We start from the raw sequence: 23,357 nt of genomic DNA, 5'->3' as shown, positions 1-23,357 counted from the left end.
CTGCCCACTTGGTCAGTCACATCCTCACAACAGCAGGTCCCACATGCACAGAGCAACTCCTGCCCCCAGATCTCCAGATGGAATAAAACAAAAGAAATCCTGAAATGGCAGCTGCAAAGATGCAAAAGTGCAAAGATCAGCCATGGCTATGTAGGCTGAAGAGTGCTTAACCTCCTGGGGAAGAGAAGCACCAAAAAAACCCTGTTGGTCTTTCCTGAATTGGAACTAGATTTTGGCAAAAATGAGATTAGACCCCAAAAAGTTAATAATAGCTCATATTTACCTCCTTTATCAATATGTGTTGACTCAGTTCAAAATATGCTTCTCCCTGCCCTGAAAAACAAGGCAGCTAACCCTCAAGCTGTATCTACTGTGGGAAAAGGTGGTTTAAGCTACATATGGAAGCAATATGAGTCAACAATTTGAAAATTCTCCTGGTAGCCAGCCAGGTTAATGGCCAAGCAGGTTAGAATATCATGCTAAAAAAATGTGGTGAGTTAACTAGAACAAATGTATACTCAAGCTCATACTATGCAATACTGAAAATAAATAGATAACTTCTTTTTTTTTTTTTAAGTGGTGCTTAAGTAAAGACATAACTATTCTTTGGACTCAAAACAAACATGAAGAGTTCTCATTGCTCCATTCTCTTCCCCACTTTGTGTCAGCTGTAACAATAAAATATAATGTCTATACCCCATAAGTCCCATTTTATTTTTCAATATATATTTTACAGATTCTGCATCCATACAGCTCTAAACTCTGGAATTACTCAAGTCCACCATGTTTGTCTGGCTAAATGTAGTGTGTTCTGCTGTGCACTGATGCAAAAGCTGAACTGAGTGAACACATATACCACTGAACAACTGGCATGCCTATGTAAGCACCCAGAAGCACATCACAAAATAATTGCTTTGTGGGTGCAGAGCAGCATGCAAGTGTATTCAGGTGTTGCTTTATTCAAAGAGCAAGTGAACACGTTCAGACTTACAGAAGAATGTGTGCTTAGCCTGAACTTAACAAAACAAACAAACAAAAAAAAAAAGGGCTCTGGTGAGCCTGCAGTGAAACCTCGTTCATTAATTTACAGAGCTCGTTTACAAAACCCTGTCAATGAAACCTTTATAGTGTCCCAACCTCACAAAACCAATGTCTGAAAAAGCTCTACTGATTTAGTGGAATTTTACCTGGTGTGGAGTTAAAATCCAGTCCATTGGCTACTGCCTTTTACAGTAATCTGTCCTGGCATTAAGAAAACACTGCTTGAAATGTGACACAATGAAGTTGCTGCCTATCTATAGGTCGCCACCTTATATTCCTGCGAAAAGATTGCTGGAACATCTACATTAGCACCGCTGCCAGCAGAAAACAGGAAAACTCAGGTTGCTTCCACCTCCCAGAGACCACAGTGACCCTAGTGTTTCCAAAGGAATAATTGAAAACAGTCACCCCACACCTCAGTAACTCATGCAATAAAACCACAGCCCAGGAAGTTGTAACATCCCAGCGAATGCAATCCCACAAAAGCGAACTCAGCTCTGATAACGATGGGATGCTGCCAGGGAAATATGTGAATCAGTGCCCTGTTGGGTGGGTAAAATAGATCCATTTCATGAAATGAATAATTATTCTTTGTAAAAGCTTCAAAAACAGCTGAAGATATCAAGTGCAAAAGCAGCTGCCAAAGATAAAACAGCGAACCAGTAAACATCTCACTGCACAGGAATCTGCCATCTTCTGACACTGAGATTTCTGCCAAATTCTTGTTGAGATTCTCAGCTGCACAAGGGCCTCCACACAAATGCTTCTTTTAAACACATTTGGAGACTCGAGGTTTGTACTGACATCCATTTCTTTAGTGCTATGCCCTGCCAGCAAGGCAAAAAAAAAAAATTTAAATTATTCAGATCACTGAAAAAGGTAAGTTTAGAACTAAGTTTTCATGATCTGTGTCTCAGCAACAAGAGAAGGGAAAATGTTTGCTCCAGCCAGTACAAACTTCAACATTGAATAAATTGAATTAAGACTGGCAGTGCTACCATAACCAAGATTTCCATTGCCTATTGAATTCTCAAAATTTAAAAATCCAGTCAAAACCCACACATCTGTTTTCTCTCAAGCTGCTTCTAATTGTGGCTTGACCCTCTACCTGATGCTGTAGAAAAATTTCAGACATCTATCTGGGACTTCTAAATAGCAGACCAATGATCCACAGTTCCCTTTTCAAAACACACTGCAGGAAAGAGAAAATGAATCACCTGCAGAAAGTGATGCACAACAGAGGAATCCTGAATCACGCTGTGGAAATGCCCATTTCTTCTCAGTGATTACACAGGAAGTCTAGAGCAGCCCTCACTCTGTAAGGCTTTATCAGGAGTGGCAACATGACTGAGGCAGGAATGGCGTGTGTCACAAAGACTTTAAGGAGTACATCCCCTAGCAGTCTGAAATTCCCTGAGGAGAAACTGCTCAGTCCCTGTTACTGCATCATATGGAAGACAGACAGGAGAGTACCAGCCCCAGCCTAGGTAATGCAGTCATCTGTCCAAAGCAGTGCCTTAAGCTACCCTGGCAGACAAGTCTGAAGCACATGCTGGTGTGTGGGGTGCACCAGAACATCCAACCCGTGCACAGGCTCCCTAATGAGTGGGAAAGCTCCCTCTGCAGTGACACATTGCTGCTGCACCTGGAGGGGGAAAAAAGGGCAGCCAAGCAGTTTGCAGCAGTCTAAATGACAAAGGCAGTGAGCAGCTCAATTCCTAAACTAGAGGAGGAATTACCCTTTTCATCTTCATTCGAGGAGATGCAAAAACACTGATGGGCATTTCCATGACTCAAGCAGCTAGGGATGACAAGTGTTTTTCCTTTTTCCACATTTTTTATCCTTTCTCCTTTAAACCAAAACACTGAAGCTATCACCTTTTTTTCTAAAACCCCCTATTTGCTTTTAGTTGCATCTAAGAACCTTCAGGGAGCAAACTCTATCATAACTGATTCTATTGAGGGTCATTCCAGCAGCAGGGACTTTTTCATTAAGTTTACAGAAACCTCCCAGTTTGAGGATGGGAACTCCCTTTCCATCATGGTCACGGCAGCATGCTCCCACCAGTCAGGAAACATTAGACTTGAATTTCCAGTCTACTGATTATTATTTCTATTTAAAAATAAAACTATTATGAAACAAAGTCCGTTCTTTGTTTCTCTGCACTTTGTATCTCTACATCCTGTCTTAGGCCTGACACAGTCCTCATCAGTAAATCCCTGGGTGAAGGTTTCCTGTGGAGTTTACAAGTGTAAGTAGATGTAGCAGGGCCATGTTGTTAAATACAACTTTTGGCACATCCTGCGGCTGCGTAGGCAGAAGCTAACTATCCACACACTCATCCATACATGCCTTAACACACTGCAGTTCAAAGAAAGCAGGACAACCTACTTTTTGGAATGAAGTGAAAAATTGTAAGTCACAGTTTTCATGAGGTTTTAGAGCCAATTACAGCAAGACTAAAAATCTCCTTTCAGCACTATTTAAAATAAGGGGCTACTAATACAAACCAAGAAAAAGGGACATGTCCAGATCATACAAGTAGACCTTCAACAGATTTTCCATAAATATACACATACATGTGGAATGGGCACTGCTAGCAGTACAGCTACATATATGCAACCATGTGTCTGTGTGGCACTGGGAAATCTAACAGGAGAAAACCAAGGAGCAGGAAAAACTGGATTTAAATAGAAGACAACTCCAGGTTATCACAGTGATCCTCCTAACACAAGTGCTTATCACTAAGCAGCAGTGAGGACAGTTTCCTCAGAGGCTGAGAAACCAAAAGCAGTCAGTGTGACTCATCCAAACACAGCTCCATACACAAAGCAAGCTCTTCTGATGAAAGCAGAAGCCTAGATTTCTAGCCTCAGCACCATTTCACCTGTCAGATATCACAAAATAAAATATATAGGCTACTCAAATTGTTTTTGTTTCCATGCAGGAAGGCAGAAGAATTTTTTTTCCTACAACAGAAGCTGGTTAGACCTTCAAAGCAAGTTTCAAAATGCTTAATGTATTTCCTTCTCTTTAAGGATTATAAAATGTCTCAAGTACTAGGTTCAGTCTCATGGACCCTCAGCTCTTCTTTCTGGAATTAAGGTTCAATCCTGGCAGTCTATGTAATCAAGACACATTTTTAACAGAGTGGTTTGCAGCCATGTCCTAATTATAAACAGTCACTTCCTCTAGTGACCAGGAATAGGACACAAGGAAATGGGATGAAGCTGCCTTAGGGGAAGTACTTACACTGGGATTGTAAAACAGGGACAAAGCAGGGCCTGTTATGATAAGACAAGGGGCAATGTTTTTAAACTAAACAAGGGTAGATTTAGTCTAGACATAATGAAGAAATTATTTACAGTGAGAGTGGTGAAGCCCTGGAAGACGTTGCCCAGGCAGGTGATGGCTGCCCCATCCCTGGAAACACTGAAGATCAGGTTGGATGGAGCTCTGGGCCCCCTCACCTAGTCCCTACTCATTGTAGGTGGGTTGGACTAGATATGACCTCCAAAGGTCCTTCTAACCCAAGCTATTCTATGAGTCTTCTGTAATTCCAAGTTCAGACTGGATATGAGGAAAAGGTTCTTCACCTGTAGGGTGGTCAGTCACTAGAACAGGCTCTCCAGGGAAGTAACTACAGCACTGATGGTGTTCAAGGAGCATCTGAATGATGCTTTAAATCATATGGTCTAGTTTTAGGTGGTCCTGCCAGGAGCAGGGAGTTGGGCTCAATGATTGTTATGGGCCCATTGCAACTTGAGAGATTCTGTGACTCAGTGAACTTTCTTCTGTCCTGCTGCACATATCCACATTTTCTATTCATCTGGTTCCTTATACACCTTCGAAATGGATGCACAATTAATGTACTGTCATCTCTGAAGTTTCACAGGCCACACATCAACCCCTTCAAAGCCATACCATTACTGAAGAATTATATTTCTTTCTTTGGTAAAGCCAGGTATTCTTTTTCCTTCTGGTTTTTGAGAGCTATAAAATATTTGGAATCATATCTTTCATGCCCTTCTTTACTTGCCCTTTACTAATCTAGTCTGAGTTCTGTTCTGAACATGTAAAAAAATTCCAGACTGAAATTCATATCATTACCTCATTCCAAGATGTTCAAAGTTTGGGGAAAACTCTAACATAATAAAAATCACAAGCATGGACAATAAAACTGCTACATTGTACCCAGCTGCGGAATTGCTTTGTAAAAATCTGAATCATTGATGGCTGTCAGCCATGGTAAAAGCCATCCACACTGCTTATCCAACATACAGGCTCAGCCAGAGTCTCCAACAGCACACATGCTCAGGTGACAAGAAAAAGAGATCCAAAGTACTTTTTCCCAAGTGCAAATGTCTCCACTACCATAGCTGCATGGAAGGGTTCAACCTGGGCTATCTAAGACCAGAGAGGAAGCTCTCTCAACTTCTGTAAATGATGTATCACTACTCTACAAGAAGAGCAGAACCTCAGAATGCAATCTTTGCTTCCATTTAAAAGGGTCCAATAAAAAAGGCTAGATTACACCAAAAGTATTTGTTCTACCAGAACTGAATGTAGAAATAGCTCCCATCAGGAAAGCAATATGTTAGCACACGGGACTAAGCCCTAGAGCATAAAATTAGTATTATTTCCTTATGATCAGATATAAATGTGAATCTGCCAATGCCAAGACATTCCGGTTACAACATTTCTAACCACCACAACCATTGCCTTCAAAACACAGTAAAGCAAGAATGCAGGCTGAAAGTATCCTACACTGTATTTATAGTTATGCAACACTATTTTTCAGAGTTGCTACATATGTACTGCCCAACCACACACATGAAAACACATTCACTTTCTGGTCTAAAAGCACAGTATAATGTAATAGATTAGATCTAAGCATCAACAGTTTCTTAAAATATCTGGCACAAAGAGCTCAGCTTTCAATAACCAACACACAGAGAACAAGCTCCCCATTCACTGAAGAAAGTCAGCTGGGAGAAGGGTTTGCCCTCCTCAGCAAATATTTTATAAACAGGGAATTAATGTTGAATCTTAGGTCTGCCTTGAAGGAGTTCTTACTTTTAAGTCAAAGTTTAAACATCCACTAAAATACATCCAGAAAGAACCAACTGAAAAGTATTACTGAAAAGCGAAACAACACATACACTGCAATAATATGAACACAAGACCCAGGCAAATACTGCACATTATTTGTTGTTGCTGTTCTCTAAATACAACATGAAAGCTAATTAAGTATCAGGGTGTTTACAACAAGGCAAGTACAAGCCTAATGTGTGCGTTTCATGCTGCAGTAGCCACTAATATTGAAAAAGTCTAATAATTAAAACAGAACAATAAAACCATCAAAGGAGCACCAAAATGCGAATATCCCAGGCTGTCTAAGCCTGGGTGGCCACCCAGGGCTTTTAGGACTCATCCAGCTTGCATGCAGTTCCAGAACTGCTCCCTTGTCTGGACAACATGAATCCAAATTCCAGCAGCTAGGAGGAGAGGAGAGGAGAGAGGAGAGAAGAGGGGAGGGGGAGAGGAAGTAAGAAAGGAGAGAAAAAAAAAAAAAAAAAAAAAAAAGCCACTGACATTTCCAAGTTACTTCACGACCCACCCACAATCTTGTTCAACAGAAGAGAGCTGGGATCCCTGAGGACTCAGGACTCCCTGGCTCCACTTAGCAATGAATCCCAGAGCTTTCCTTTCTCCCAGCTTTGGGAGACAGGGTGCAGTTCCAGTCCTAAGATGAACGACCTGAGGACCCTGAACAGGACTGGGGCTTGTATGGTCATGCAGGCTGTCAAGAGCCATCTAAAACCAAGGGAATTCTGTTCCAACAAAAGTTTATTTGCCTCATGTCAATTTATAAAAGTTCAGCTCCAGAGCTCCTACTGCTTCTTCTGGGAGATCTCACCATGATATCCCACAACTACTCTAATGAATAAAACACTTAGATAGTACTTGTCCCAACTCTTTTGCTGTGTTTCAATACTCATCACATACCTACAGCACCCTCTATTAGTTCTCCTAGTCAAACAGGAAAGAAACAGCACCACCACATATGGGGCAGTTGACACCCCATGCTCTTTCAGGGCTGTTTCACACCATTCCTCTGTACAAACTTACCCAGTAATTTGACTACCCAAATCATTTAGCTGAGAACACAAGCTTTGACAAGATTCATGTGATTAAATTATCTTCCATTTCTAAATTCTTCCATTCCTATACATTCTTACCCTGTCCCTGCCCTTTTCTGTTCATTTGATACAGCTTCCATGTATAGCAGCAGCTATTTTAATTCATGTAAATCATTTAACATTGCAGTCCATTGATCCAAAGCTCTCTATAAAATAGAAAAATTATATATATATATATATATATATATATACGCACATAATACATATATAATGATAAATTGGGAAATATTCTATAAGAAGCTACACTGGTTTATGCTACATAAGGGTCCAGCTCAATCTAAGAAACAAAGGGAACTGACAAACTTTATAACTGGAAATAGCTAAAAACAGAGGACTCTTCTGACCATTAATATCATATTTATGTTGGTGACAACACAGTCGCTTCTTAGTGAAGAGGAGGTGCATCATCTTTCCAGCTGGGCAAGCCACACAGCTGTTTCTGGTGCCAAGAGGGAGGGCTGTGTGTCAGGGCCTTTCCTGTGTGCTGTGAGTAGAGCTCATCAGCACGAGCACTGTAGCCATGACACTTCCCAGAAAAGCAGGCAGTGAGTGCAATCATTTTTCTGGAACCTACATAGCCTGCCTCCAGATAAGATCTTTCCAAGACAGCAGGCATGCTCCTAAAACATGTGCTGTAAGTACGCCATAAACACGGACTGACAAAGGCTCCTAGGAAGAGACAAAGCAAGACAAAGAAGTGAGACTTCTGCTGCCTGAAAACTAAACTTTCTTCCACTCTGTTACACACCAGTATCACTGAAGGGTTAAGTTCTGACTTAAATCTCCAGGTGTAAGAGACCAAACTCTGGACTTTTCTTTTATCATTCTACCTTCCTATTTGCCACGTACCACTCAGTTCTCTCTCATTTACCAATCCACTCATCCAATCCAAAACATGCATCTCTCTTCTCCTCCCCTCCTGCATGCTATTTTTCTGTACTTTCATAAAAAATTTGTTAAATGTCAGTACATTTTTGAGAACCGCTGGCATTAAAAAAAATCCTGTAGGTCTATCTGTGGTGTAGCAACAAGCACGGCCACAAAATCGGTCACAGTCCTCGCTTCAGGCAAGCACAGTCCAGGATGTCTGGAACAAATCTGATTGTACACATTGTGCTGTTTTTTCCAGCACAGTGTGATATTCAAAATAATTATTTTGGACAATGAAGCCAAACCAACTACCATGAGCTCAAAAGTACACACAGAGACTTCTGCAGCCACAAGCTGCAGGTGTGACCAACCATGAAAAGCAAAGCAGCCTCCTGTACTTGTCACATGTAAATGTTAGGTCCTTAACAGCCAAAAGAGTTCCACTTCACTGAGCGTGCCACAAAACCAGGCTGGCACAGGACGATATGTGATATCCAGACTTAACACAGAAATTAAAAGCACAGCATAAGGAGCAGTAACTAGCAGAAAAGATTGCAGTGACTGGTAGAAATCTGCAGCTTGTCTGAAAAGCTAGCTACACAGGAGGATGTGAAACTTTAGCTTTTTCAAAAAAAAAAAAAGACTAAAAGCAAAGATAAGCTCCAGTAGGCAAGACATCAAACAAGGACTTCTTTGAGGGAAAGCAAAAACTCCAGTATTTGTTAAAACAGATTTGTGAAAACATTTTTCCCTGTAAATATGAAGCAAACACTAATTTTCCCCCTCTACTTTATACTCACATAATTTAAAAAATCATATAGTCCTAGGAGTATGTACCTTTTTATGCTTTTAAAGAACTTCTACTTAAAATGTCTTCATCTAACACTCATAGAAAAACAAAGATAGGGAAAGGCTGGGAACAGTGAAGAAGAAATATTTCCTTAAAAGACAAACAAAAAAAAACAGCTACAAGAAATGGTGAAGAAAAGGGTATGGCATCAAAATATCAGGGAAAATAAATTTTCACTTAGTTAAAAGAGGGTAAGTTTGAGGCTGAATTTTCCCAGACCATCCAGAAAAGAGGCCTGGGAGCCACAGGCTCTGATTTTCCACCTGCAAACACATTCATTCCCACACTTCACAGGTGCAGCCATCCCATTCCAAACACTGTTTCCTTTCAAAGGAAAGCTGTGCAGCACATTCTTCTGGGGAAATGCAGAGCTGACAGCTGAACTTGGGGCAGAAGCCCAGTGCAGCACACTGCAGGTGCTGGAACAGGTCCCTCCCTACAGAGTTGTGCATGCCAGACCTACCGTGCAGAGCACCACGGGGGCCCAGCTCCATGGGGCACCCATACTGGGAACTGCTCTCACTTCCCAGAATTATGTCCCACTCTGCAATAGTACAAAAGCCACTGGATAGTACTGAGTACAGAGCACCTAGTAAGATACTGAAAACTTCTTCCAAGAAAGAAGAAAGCAAACCAGACCAAAGCACACCTTTATTCCTTCAGAGGAGGCACAGCAGTGTCACGCGCTAAGAAAGACACGCCACGGGGAGCAAAATGTGACTTCAGTTTTCCCTTAGAACTGTGGGAAGGGGAGAAAAGAAAAAGGCCCTGGATTGTCTGATAATTGTGCAGAAAGCAACATCGCACCCACATTTTCAGAAAGCCACAAGAGTGTGTGGGTTCTCTGTTTTTGGAACAAGAGCACAGTGAAAGCAAGCTTGTTTACTTTAGACACTGTACAAAGACTTTTTTTAAAATAAATGCTTGAAAGGATGCCTCCTCTCTGAGGAGGTAGCAGAAAATAAAAGACAGATTTATATGTCTAATCTATGCAAATATCTACTCTACAGGGCATCACAAAGACTGCTTTATATCAGACAGTATGCAGATCCCAGGTGCTTTAAATATGCCAAAAGCACATGCAGCATCTCCATCTGTGATGGCTGCTCACTGAGAACAGCTGGATGACTAAAAAGAGGTTGTCTAAGTAGCCTTCCATGAAAAATGCTTTTTGCTAATGTGCCAATCCCCATACTCCCACCCAAATGACTCCTGCTCTAACTGCCATTGAGTCTGAAAAGGTTTTTTTTTGTTATTGTTTGCTTGTTTTGGTTTTTTTATTCTGTTTATCACAAATTCTTCTAGAAATTTTCAGATTGTAGAAATAATAACATGGTGAAAACTCCTACTGGCAACTTAAGGAATTATCATGGAATTTTAATTAATCTGTGAAAATGGAAAACATCTGTGGGACTGGGGACCAGTAGAATGCCATGACCAGTGGGCAAGGAGATGCTAGAGTCACTGAGATGTTGGAAAAGACAGGATTAAGAACAGGGAATATATACAGATGGGAGCCTCAATTCAAGAGAAAAGAAACAGAGTAGAAAAGGTAGAGAAATAAGAGGTCTAGAAGGTAGGAAATAGCTTTCCTAGGAGAAGGCTTAATGCCAAGAGTACAATGCACTGAAAGTAAGGCATAGCAATATTTATGTCACGGCCACTACCAGAAACAAGAAACAGGTACTCTACAATTGGTGTCTGCTTTCTGTATTTTTCCCTGGGACATCCTTGGGAAGCATCCATCACAGGTCAGGAAACATGACAGCCCTGAGTAGCCCCAGCATTTGCTTTCAAAACCACAAACTGAACAAGGCTGACAATATCCTGCAGGTGCTTCTTACCCTGTCCCAGTGATTAACTTCACCCAAAGAGAAGAAGCCTCTACACCACTAACATTTTCATCTTCAAGCATCAGTCTTGTAGCAAAGAAGGAAAGAACTGCAAGCCAGAGTCAGATGTGACCTACTAAAACAATGAACGTGCTCCCCAGAGTCCTCTGCACTTTATCCTTTCTTGCAGGTATCAGAGGTTGGCTTCTAAGAGCTTAAAAGCAAAATAAACTGCTCTGGCAGTCTTGTCTTTTCATTTTCTTTACCACAGTCTCTCATATTATCAGAAACACCTCTTACAAATTAACTGCAGGCATCCATCCCACATGAAGACATGGCAGTATTTGTGTTTCTATGGCAGGTGCCTGCAGCTCGTCAGGTCTTAAATAACCAGTTACATGGCCAGCCCAGGTAGCCCACTCACCCACTCAGCAGCAATACACAATTTGAAATTATGGGGTCATTTGGGCAGAAACTGAAATACACGGCACACCTTCTAAACACAAACCCCCTTCTTTCTTGCAAGGGTGACTGAAAAGATTTCCCAGAGTAAGTGTGGAATCTCTCCTTCCATGAATATATTCCATACTCAATGGGAAATGGCCCTAGAGCAATCTCCTCTAGTTGACCTTGCTCTGAGCAATCTCCAGAGACACCTTCCAACCTCAACCATTCTGCCACTGCTGCTGGCATCCGACTTCAGTAAATCATCTGCCCTTCCCACACTGTGACTCCCCGTGAGGGACAGCACTGACTTCTCACAACTCTGCTGTTCCACTCCTCTCCCAGCACAGCACTTGTGGACAGGTTTCCATGGAGTCTGTCCAGCACTGGGACCCAATTCTTGGAGCAGTGTTACACACCCTTACTTCTGCCTCCACATTTGGCTTGTCAATACAGGAAGTTACCAGAGAAACCATGAATAGCTCCTGACCAACACCTGCAGGCAGTTAAATCCACAGGCCTGGAGGCATAATTAGCATTTTCTACTTCCAGCAGTAATGATAAGATGTAAAGGAGTTATAATTTTATAAATACTGTAGTGTTGGTACCAGGATTCTTCCTGTTGGTCCCAACCACCAAACAACAGCCCAACACAATATGGTTCACATATTGTTTTGAATTGTTCACATATTTTTGAAAGAAAGATCTTTCAGATGATCTTTCAAATAAAATTATTAAGGAACACTACGTCAGAGACAGTGACCAACACCCTAAGTAATGCTCCTCTCAACCAACAGAGCCTAAAAGACTTCCATCATTTTCCCTTTTTGCAATGTGAGACTATGTGAGACACAGGAGGTGGCAGCCACTAGAAACAGGAAGGAATATTAAATTTGGCGACAAGTTCCTCAAAACCAGCCATCAAGTCTATAATCCTACATATCAGAGGCAGAGAAAACCAGCTCAGGAAACCAACTCCCTAGTGTTTGAATACTTGTGCATTATGTCAGTGTTTGCTGAAGCATTCTCAGAAGACTTCATCACCTTCAGAGAATATTAATCAACCCTGGAACCCTGGAGTCTACAATTAACTGAAAGCTTGCTGCTGAGAGATGGGTTTCACCTTCAACTCCAAACACAGCCAGGCAAGCTCAGGGCTGGAGTTGTTTCCACTTGGAGAAGGTTACAAAGGTGACAGGTCCACTGCTGGCAGTATTGTCACCACCTCTGCATCTTCAGCCTTGGTAGTGGTTGTGTTTTGGGGTTGGTTTTGTTTGTGGTGGTTCTGCAGCCTCCCAGCAGGGGATGAAGTGTCTCATCACAAGCTCTGCATCTCAGACAGATTTGTCATTTGTACCTAAATATAAGTCAAATACACGGGCACTGAGTGGGTGAGTCCAGTGCCTACCTCAACATCACATGTAATCATACCATGATCAAGTCTAATCCTAGAAGCAGTCACTAACAAAAGCAAATGTTGAATCAATTTACCAAGAGCCAAAAAAAACCCCTATAAGCCCACATGAATCTGTGCATCTAATCAGGTTTTCAACTAAGCCTTTCTCTGCCAGTTGCTTCAGAAGAATCCTCCAGGTCCCCACCGTTGCCTCAAACACGAATCTACCCATTGCTGAAGGTTTGCTGCCATCACACCATCTACAACACAGCAATTCCACTCCACAAAACAAACAAACAAATCTTAACAGGCTATTCTATATCTGAAATCCTCTAGTAAACTGCTACACACCTTTAAAGAAACATAAAAGGCACTTATAAGACTCTACAGCTTATGCTATCAATCACTTCAGAAAGAAAAACAATTCAGCAGCCACTCCAATTGAGAGTGCTGTGAAGTTCAATTGTCACTGAAATGCTTTGTTATTACCAGCCTGGGCAGAATGAGCAAATATACCTCTGCAGGTGAGCTATGAATGAGCAATCAGCACTGCAGGCTGCAGCTTGAAGAGATAATAGCATCCACGTAGCTACAATGCTTCCTTGCACACAACCAGGCCAGGATTGGGCTGACAAATTGAGCAACACAACATTTCAGACATTCCGTCTGCATGTTAAAATAATTCTGAAGGAAAAGGTGCTGAGGCTTCCCTCTCCCAGCACGTACAAAGCAGGAACACAGACACAGACAGGCATCAGTGTTTGGTCTGTTCTCAGAGAAAGTGAAGTTTTATGATGCTTTTATCCCACTCTTTGGCGAGAATTCAGCACACACAGTAGTCAAGGGATGGCTTGACAGCTGCCATTTCAAGACACAACTTTTTCACATCCTAACAACGCCAACTCCCCAGTTCAGTGTCAAATAAAGACCCTTTAAAATATGCAATCTGCAATATAAAAAATTGCTTCATATCTTGGATGCCTTCTAGAATTAAGGCCATTCTTTCTCCACCATTTATAAATCTTTTCCTAGTTATTATGACCATGTGGTGAATTCCAGGGTTTCAGCAAGAGCAGGTTTTTTTCAGAGGCAAGACCTCTGCCATCCTGAAGCCTTCATCCACTTATTCCAGGCTTTACCTTTAGTTGTGCTGATACAACTTTGCTCAGACAAGATAAATGAAATAATTTTGGTTAAAAAGAAAACAATTCCACCCCTTTTTAGGTGAGGTGGGCTTTTTTCTCCTCACTCTCTTTTTTGTATTATTAAATTTCAATACAGCACAGATGTGCAAAAACCACACAGTGATGTGGTTTACAAAAATAGCCCTTCAAAACAGTTGTATTGTTACAACTGCAGCACAGGGCTCTGAATAAAAGAGTAATTCCCACTGAAGTTGTTTGCAAAGGTACGCCCTGATCATAATTAAAGGACTAATGCCCTCTTAACAGTTTTAATCTTTTTGTGAAGCATAAGGGAAAATCAAGAGTGGGATGAGCAAAACCTGGGGGAAAAAAAGCCAAAGTTCACTTTCACCAAAGCACACGTAGGCCTAAGAATAATAAACTAAAACTCTATATAGAGTTCCTTTGAGGCTTCCTTTTCACCAGTAGAAAGTTACAGAAGAAAAACCATGGTCACCAAGGTCCTTTTGAAAATTTATGTCAGATTTTTAGTCATGTAACTATTACTCCCATTTTTACCCTGCAGTTGGTCATGCACAATCTTTCAGTAAGACAATTTTTTTTTTCTTCTTCCCAAGCAGACATAATCAATAGGTGACTTCTCCTATTTTTTCCCATTTGGGCAATGATCAGGAAAGGAAATAAGCAGATGATACCTGAGCAAATACTGAATGCCAGAAACAGAGTGTTTCTCTCAGATGCTCTGTCACAGTCCCATTCTCTCCCAGCTCTATCCCAATACTGTGGGCAAAGGGAAGCACATACCTTGTCACCTCCTGCTGCAGTCGGGAAACACTGGGCACATAGAACATCACCCCAAAGAAAAGCAAAGGCTCATTGGCAAATTTGTCCAGCTGCTTCTTCAGAGGCTTTTCCAGTTCAACCCAGCGGTCTTGCTGGTTCTTGCTGAGAAACCAGAGGCCGAAGTAGTGAGTCTAGACAGAGAAACACATGAGTGTCAGTTTACCTTTGCCAGCTGCATCACTCACACAATGGCACAAATGCAAATAAGAACAGATTGGCATTGTGTACTTTTTTCAATATGCAAAATCAGAGTAATTTCTTTTTTTACTGCCCCTTTTTGTGGGACATTTTGAAGACAATGACAAATTAATATTGCAATATACTACACAGTACACACACTATCTGCCTCCTACCATCTCTCCCAAATGCATATTGAAGAGCTCTACACGACATTGTGGCATAGGTGACATAAATGATTTACAGAAAGTGCCAGAGTGTTTTCTTAAGGGACACCTGTCCTTTGTGAACAGACAGCAAACACTAAGCCTGAATTAAAGTGCAAAGGCTTCATGAGACTTTGAATCAGGCCCACTGCACACAAAGGACAAGGACTCCTCCAACTAGGAAAAAAAAAAAGAATGCAAACCCACATGCATATGTCAAAATATATCTACCAATACCAGATCCATTTGCCCAACACAGAATTATTCACTCTTCTTTTTCTTCTTAACACACTCACAAGGTTTTATGATGGACAAGTATACACTTAGAACGTGCACATCACACACAAGTTGTTTGCTCTAGGCTCTACAGAAATACCAGGTTGGAAACCTCAGCTGTTTCCTGCCCAGTGCTAATCTCACTGGCTGTAGCAGCTACCGTATGAGCCATGTGGGACTGCTGCTGGTGAAGAGGAATTAACACAGAACAGCACTCAGAACTACAGCTACAAAGTGGCAATAAAGCAGCTGAAGGAATAGCCAATCCATCATGCAGGATTTTATTGAAAAGCACTTAAACATCAAGTACTATGGCTGCAGATCTGAAGAAAAAGCAAAAAACATTGTTGCAGACAAATTGCAGATGTTAAACTTTGCAAAATCCACCATGAACAGCCTGTTTCATGCTGGTATGGATGTTTCTATAAAAATCATTGCACACACCATGACTTAGCACACAACACAAGGACAAGTAATACAATACCAAAAATTTTAAATGTTTACAAATGGCAACAAACCAGCAGGGGAAAACACTGCTCCAACTTCTTTATAGCTGAAGGCATGAAAGAGACAATCATGCAAGACTCTGAATGGCAACACAGGTGTACTTACTTTAGGGTCTCATTACATACATATTTTCAACTTTGGACAAGATCCAGACTAGCATTTAACTAAGGTGATAACTAATTCAACTTGATTCCTCAATTAAGCCTGACAAACAGCTTGAGCACTGCTCAGTCAGGTACAGTGAAGCAAACTTCTTTTGTAGTATTTCCTCCTAGAAATTAAAGGTATCTTCAACAAATCAGTCAATCAATCAATCTACCTATCTATCTATCTAGGCCACAAATAAATCAAGAAGTCATCATCTCCTACTGGATAAACTTCAAACAAAACTAGCCTCACAAATGTTCCCTGATATATTTCTACTCTGCCTTTGTAGTCACCAGTGGATAAAAAGTTCTTTCTGATGAGTTCACCATGGTAGTAATTAGATTAAAATGAAGGTGGGAGGGACAGTGGAGGCAGCAAAGAAAAGAAATTAATGTGAAGGCAGAAAAAAACAGTGATTTTACCACCTCTAAAGGGAAACCCTTTAACACACTTGAAAATCACTGCAGGGCAGCTTATCCTTAGCAAGAAACAGTGTGGAGATGCAAAAACAGAGCTTCCATATTACTTGAAAAGTAAACATTCACAATACCTAGAACCCCAAATTTGAAGTGTGAAGTACTTGTAAAACATGTACCAACGAAGAAGATTTGGACTCTGAAGTCTAGAAGAGTTATTCAAGGAATTCAGGGATTGCAATTAAACAGCTCCAATGAGCACAGCCCCTCCCCTTTGAGTGGGGGCTGGGAGAGAGCACAAGTTTATATTTGCTAGTACCAAATCTAGAAGCAATTCCAAGGAACAAGAAGTAAATGAAATACAGTGTTGTTGAAGCTTCTAGATAACAGCAGGCACTGTGGAGCAAACATGGCAGCATGCATTTTGCACAACTAGAAGACAACTGTTTTCCTGGAAAGCAGCCTGGAGAGGATCAAGCTACTGCAGCTGAAGCACAGGAACTGATAGCAGAGCAGAGCCCATGTCACAGATTCATGCACTTTGGAGACACAATACACACAGTTATTTGAAAATCAGGTCCCTGTTGCCAGCAACTCTTCCTGAAAATGTAATGTGTTTTTTAAGAACCTACAGCGAAGGACTTCTGTAGCCACTACTATGCACACCTGAAGAGACCCTCTCCCCTACAAATATCAGTAATCCCCAAAAAGGAATAGAATAACGTGGGACTGGAAATGGTTGGACCACAAAGTTCATCATGCTATGAGAAGGCATTTGGCTCTCCAGAAGGTAAGTCATGCCATGCTGTCCATCCCACAAAGCACCCCAAAAATTAGTTGAGGTTATAAAAAAAAAATGGGATCTTCTATCAATAAGCAGCTGATTAAAAATTAGATTGATTCCAAAAGATGGTCTGTTTGTCAATCTGCACAAAGTGACTGACTTCACTCAGACTTCCATGGAAAATCAATATCTACGTCCACAGCTGTCAATTTCTGAAGTAGCACATATTACCCTCAAGGTTTTAAAAGTTGTCTCACCTACCCCACATGACTTTATATGTGGTACAGGGAAATTGGTTCACACTCCTCCAGGAGCTGCAGTCCTCTGCTAAAGCAGCAGACAAGAACCAGAGCACTTGGGTGCCAGAATGAAAAGGTGATTCTCAAAATACAGTGAGTCGCAACACCGGACATATAAAACTGCACTAGGAAGTCTTAAAATAGGTGATATTAATAAATAAATAAATAGCTGTCAGTTCAGAAGGCAACATATTTGTTTTGGACTTGGCCTTAGCTATCCTCCTAAGTCCAGAACTACCCCTGCATTTATGCTGGGCCAAACAAGTACAATTGCCACCCTCATGAGATGATAGAAAATAACTAAACCAGCAAATGTCATTCTAAAAGATTCATCAAACCCAGCTCAGGGATTTTTAAAGCATCTGGTTAGTCGGCCAACTAAATATTTATCCTTGAGAAAGAGACAGAGTTCCAGCTTCCCCAGGCAAAAAACATTAAGCCCTGCTATCCCAGGGCACTTGAGCAGAGGGGAAGGTGCCATTTACAGCAGCCATTTATTCATAGAAGGTCTTCTGTCCAAGCACTGCCTGAACCTCATCTTTGCTGGCAAGACAAGTCAAACCAAGACACATTTGGAGGCAACCTGTCTGCAAAACCCCAGGTTTTAGTTGTATCCTAAAAGAAAGGAGCACCTTCTGAGAGCCACTAAAGGAAAGGTCAGAATGGCAGCAAAAGGCCAGCTCTGCACAGTGTACAGCACTTGCTTGTGGTGCTCAGTTCACCACACTCCTGCTTGGTTTGGGGCTTATAGGATGACATTGATGGACATACCATTGTGAAATCTGGCTCACAAGAATAATTTTGGTTGGAAAGAATCTTCTTGCCCTCTCTCCCACGTACTATACATCAGAACATTGCACCTTTAAACATTTTAAAATTTTAGCAAGTGAATTATAAAGAACAAAAAGGATAAGGAAACATGAAGACTCCCAACAGATTTGTACAGATTACTCTGCTACTTCAAGTAGGTTCACTTAGTCTGGAATGGAAAAATGCCATTATATTGGGGAAAAATCCTTTCTATAAACTGTGCACATACATACATGATTATAAAATTACATTTTTGGCCTTGTCTTTCCTCTCCCTTCCTCCCCTCTTCTTGTCTTTACCTTTTACATAATGCTGGAAAAAGAGCTCATTTTATTGGAACCAGTAACTGTTCAAGTAGAAGACCTGATGCTTTGTCAAGAGCTTTGCTGAAAAGGATAAAACCAGATTTTACAGTAGTTACATGGCTCCACTTTCTGCTGACCTATTCCTGAACCCTGAGTCAGTCAGGCAGGGAGTTGCATTCCCCAGAGATCAAATAGAAATATGCATAATCCACCAGATACTGTTTTTCAGTCATGTGTGGTATGATCGACAGTCCCTCACAACAAGGCATAATCTCAAAGAGTTTTGCTTTTCATCAGGAAGGGTTTGGACAGTTTTTTGTTCATTTCTAAGAAATTGGATTGAGTGAGACATGGATCCATTCCTAACTTGAAGGTAAAAGCTGTGGTACACCTAGGATTTATTTGAACATAAAACCAAACTGAGGTATTACCTGAGACTGGAAGGAGGAGACAAGCAGGATTTTAGCACTGTTTTGTTAGCATGGGACTTAATGAAGGTTGGATTATCCTTACTTGTACATCACAGCTTGCAAGTCAGGATTTCTAAGAAAAGGCATATGCCAGCTGCACTTTTTGCTGCATTCAGGGAATTTTAAAACTCTCTCTGTGATATGAATGCTTGCAAGGACTTTTGCCTCAGGTATACTTAACAGGCTTCTCTACTCAGCTATCCAGTTGCACCAATCTTTTAGAAATCTGAGCTTTGTGAAAATATTTTTGACCCTTCTGTAGAATTTGGGTGGACAGTGAGTTCAAAAACTATGGTAAACCTAGAGAGGAAATGGGACAGTCATCAAATTACCTCATCATCCTTACAAACAGTGGTAGAAAGACTACAGGGGCAGAAGAAGAATTGAATTTGGGGCCTGAAAGAAAGAAAAGCACCAGGCACCTCCAAGCTTGCCAGCTCCAATTATTCCTCATCCAAGGAGCAAAAGAAGATACAGGGAGACCCTCTCAGAGTTGAAAGAGGTAGGTAATTCTCTCCTAAAAAAAAAACAAACCCAAAACACCCACTTCTGTCAAAAAATGCTGCACTGTTGAAATCTGAACTTTACAAAACCAGTTCAACGTTGCCAAAACCTTGTTTAGAAAAAAAAGCAGGGAGGGTGATGAAAGAAGGGGAATGCGTTCCAACAACATCAAAGCATTCTCTTCTATGTTGTTAAAATATTTTTTTATCTTGAAATGCAAACTTTTTGTGCTGACATATTTCTTTTTGCATGACAGAAATAATTTTGAAAATTAAAAAAAACCAAAGCAATAGAAAACCCCCAGAGAACTGAACACAGACCAAAACAGCTTCCTTTGCTACTCTACTGTCTAATTTCATTTCTCTGGAAAATTTTGGAACTTCAGGCTTTATTACAAAGTGGAACAAAACACATTTCCACAGAGCATTTTGTGATGTCAAAGAACACTGACCCACTGACAGAGCTATTGTTTGCAAATGCAGGTGGACCTCCAGAGAGAACCAGGAGGCCCCAGACTTCTGCTGCACCAACTAGATAAGCTCACAAGGAACATGAGGAGAATCACTTCATTCATTTCAATACTTTCTGCATTGGAAGGAAAGAGAGAAGTTTGGTTCTTCCCTAAGGACACCCTAGGGCATCACCAACAGAAAGAAAAAAAAAGGAAAAATTATTTATTGAAAAATCTTCGTCTCTGTAAGTAAAGGGGGGAGGGGGAGATGATTCTGCTAAAATTCATATTTTAAACCAAACAAACCACCAGTATGAAAAACATTATGCAACATTCCCTCTGCCCTGCTCCTGCCTGCACATTTTTCAGCCTATTCCAGACACACAGAGAGTTCTCCCATTCTTCTCCCATTTTTTGTCATTATTAAAAAAAAAGAAAAGAAAATAATTTTTGTTTAGTTTTCAGATATTGTAATTATTTGTATGCTACCTTCTAGCTGCCCCCACTGCCATGGGCAAACAGCATAAAACATTGCAAGATTTTTAATGTCCCCAGATGTGCTTACAGAAAGTATCAGCCAGGACAGCCAGATGATAACACAGCAACTTCCGGGCAATGGTATTCCACTTATGATTTGCAGAAGTCTAGAAGCATGTAGGATACACACAGGGAGCCCACAGAAGGTAAGAGAAGTCAGTTCACTTGTGCCATGCCCATTGGAGAGCTATTTCTACAAAGGATTCAACACTTAAATACTAAACACTTCAACACTTAAACACAGCAAGAAGTAGAAAAGTAAGGATTGCAGTCTTGAATAAAGACTGGTTTCTTCAATATTTCTAGAAGCATTGGGAATGTAAAAGAAGACTTTTAGGATTTCAGATGTGAAATACTAAACAAAACCAAAAGGAAGAAAAACCCCACTAGTAAAACACAACTGTTGGTTGTTACTGTTGCCCTCTTCAGTTTTATAGTAACAAGAGTATTTACACGAAGGCAGATGTTTAAAAGCCGGTAGTCTCCTTTCATTTGCATAATTAAACCATCAGTGCAGTGGAACCAGAGCTACATTCAGAAAAAAGTTACTCTAACTTGTCCTTTGACATCCCAGCTCAAAAAGTAACACTCGTGGCTTTCTAAGAAAAGAAACCTCGCGTTACAAAGAGCTCTCAAAGCTAGGACCGAAGAGGAACAGCCCGAAGAGCCGAGCGCCGTTCTGCCCTGGGTTTCCCTGCAATCAGAGTATGTTTGTCCAAGCTCCAGCTGCTGATCATATCTGGCCAGCCCTGAGAACAACATGACTCAAACGCACAGACTGCCTGAGCTAAAAACGTGTCCAATTATCCAGTGACAGATGGTCCTTCCCGAGCTACCCTTACCTCGCGTAATTCCAGCCTCTGAGCGACAGCTTCCAGGCACTCCTGCCCCGTGCTCTCCACGGACAGGGTGCACTCGATCACGTTGCTGTCCAGCAGACGGATCCTGGTCACAAAGCAGTTCTTGCTCAGGACGTTGTAGCGCCTGGTCCGCCGCAGTTTCAGCCCGAAAGGCATGGCTGAAGGCCGGCGGGGTCGCCGCTTCCCCGGGCTCTTCCCAGAGCTATCAGCACACTTGTCCGCTCGCCTCGAAGGCTTCTTCAGCCGGCACTACTCTCCTCCAGAAACGGAGGTAGCTGTCCATTCCTGGGGCAAGCTCCAAGGGATTCCTGCAAAACACACACGAGTGAGGAGACTGAAGTGTGAAACAAGACGTTCCTGACGTTCAGTGGGAAAGAAAAAAGGTTTAAAAGTCACATTTTAAAACCATGAAATAAACACCTCCACACGCAGGATTGCCAGGCACTTACTACATATCCCAAATGAATACCTTATACAACAAATCTTCCAAAATATTGTTTTGACGCTGAATTTAAAGCACGGATTTAATTGCAAAGCCGTTCTTTGAGAGGCTCGGTACAAACAGCAACTCTCCAGGGCACTCATCCAGAGGTGCTAACTCTCCCACCATTACCCCCACCACAGGGGTCTATAACATAATCTTCGAGTTTTCATGCCCTCGGGCCAGCTTTGAAAACTAGTTTAAAAAGCTAAGGAATAGAGGCTTTGAAAAGAGGTGCGATCTTGAAAGAAGAAAGGCTGGCTGCGGGTCCGCAGGAAATGCAGGCACTCAGCACCTCCGAAAAAAATCAAACCTAAAATATGCATGTGAAAAGCAAGAAGCATCCGAGCCATTTCAGAGGAGCCTCCTCCGAGGCAATCCCTGCATTTTGCTGGCTTCCAGCTCCAAACCCTCCTAGGTGGAATGAGTAATGGCAGGAACGCGGCTGCCAGAGACCAGGGCAACACCGAGTGGGAGGAAGAGAACACATATTCTAGATATTGCATCTAACTAGTACTCCTAAAATTTATCAGGGACACATGCAACTGCTGAGCCAAAACACAAAGTAGACAGAAGAATCAGAGATACAGAACTAATGACATTTAAGACCTATGATCCTCACCTACAAGAACCACTTCTTTTAAAGTGAAACAAACCAAAAAAGTTAAGAGCAGCTTCAAGCTGAATTAAAACAAAGCATTTGCACTGACATAGCCAGCTCTAAATGCCCCTTTCCATGTGCCAAGAGGAATGAAGCAAATAGCAAATTACTTGCTACCAGCTCTTCCTGGTTTTGTTTGAATATTCTGGAGCAAAAAGTAGAGGAACACTAAAGGTGACATTTAAGAGTCCATTTCTCTTAACCAACAGTACTGCAAATGAAAAACTAGATCCCATTTCCTCATTTCTTAAGAGAAGCAAGGGAAGGCAGTGCCAGCAGAGTATGCATCATTTGAATGCATCAGCTGAGTGTGACATTTCAAACAGATAGTACATTGCCCACACGTATCCCTTGGCACAGAACTGCATGAATCAGTTATTTTCAGTTTTTACTGAATTTAGTTGCCATAGAGATAATTAAAAGCTGCCCAATGGACTTCAGTGGTTATCATTACACTAGAAAAATAACTATCACATTTTTACATGAAGCGTATTTTCCAAAGCCAGTATAACTTGACATTTATTAGGGAGTTAGAGCAACACAAACACAAGTCCAAAAAAAAAAAAAAAAAAAAAAAACCAAAAAAACCCACACAAACAGAAAACCACTGGTTAGGTATCTGACTAGCCTGGTAGTCTACCAGCATCACCAGACAAAAGCCTAGAGACTGAGAGGGAGCACTGCTATTTGACTGAAGTGCAAACAAACCTATCAAATTAGCTGCTGTGGTTTAATCTCCCATTTTTAGCTTTCATGGGTACAGACATAATGTATTATTTTCACGTAACTGCATGAGAGAGCTGTTATATCTTGCATTGCTCTAACATCAGAAGCCGTCAAA

The 23,357-nt window shown here is 41.3% G+C and overlaps 1 protein-coding gene across 2 annotated transcripts in view; it reads right to left on the bottom strand.

Annotated features, from left to right (window-relative positions):
• PTPN14 (protein tyrosine phosphatase non-receptor type 14) overlaps positions 1-23,357 on the bottom strand; it is a 110,210-nt gene that overhangs the window by 49,376 nt on the left and 37,477 nt on the right. For both annotated transcript variants that reach the window (XM_030235853.2, XM_009096404.4), the window contains exons 2-3: positions 21,357-21,682; positions 14,587-14,756 (exon numbers count right to left, since the gene is read on the bottom strand). In XM_030235853.2, the coding sequence (XP_030091713.1) occupies positions 14,587-14,756; positions 21,357-21,530 (344 nt within the window). In that variant the 5' untranslated portion in view covers positions 21,531-21,682. The remainder of the gene's footprint in view (positions 1-14,586; positions 14,757-21,356; positions 21,683-23,357) is intronic.

Source organism: Serinus canaria, chromosome 3 (genome assembly GCF_022539315.1).
Source record: "Serinus canaria isolate serCan28SL12 chromosome 3, serCan2020, whole genome shotgun sequence".
In the NCBI taxonomy this organism is placed as follows: Eukaryota; Metazoa; Chordata; class Aves; order Passeriformes; family Fringillidae; genus Serinus; species Serinus canaria.
The sequence above is the reverse complement of the archived record's forward strand: the minus strand, read 5'-3'. Positions and strand labels throughout refer to the sequence as shown.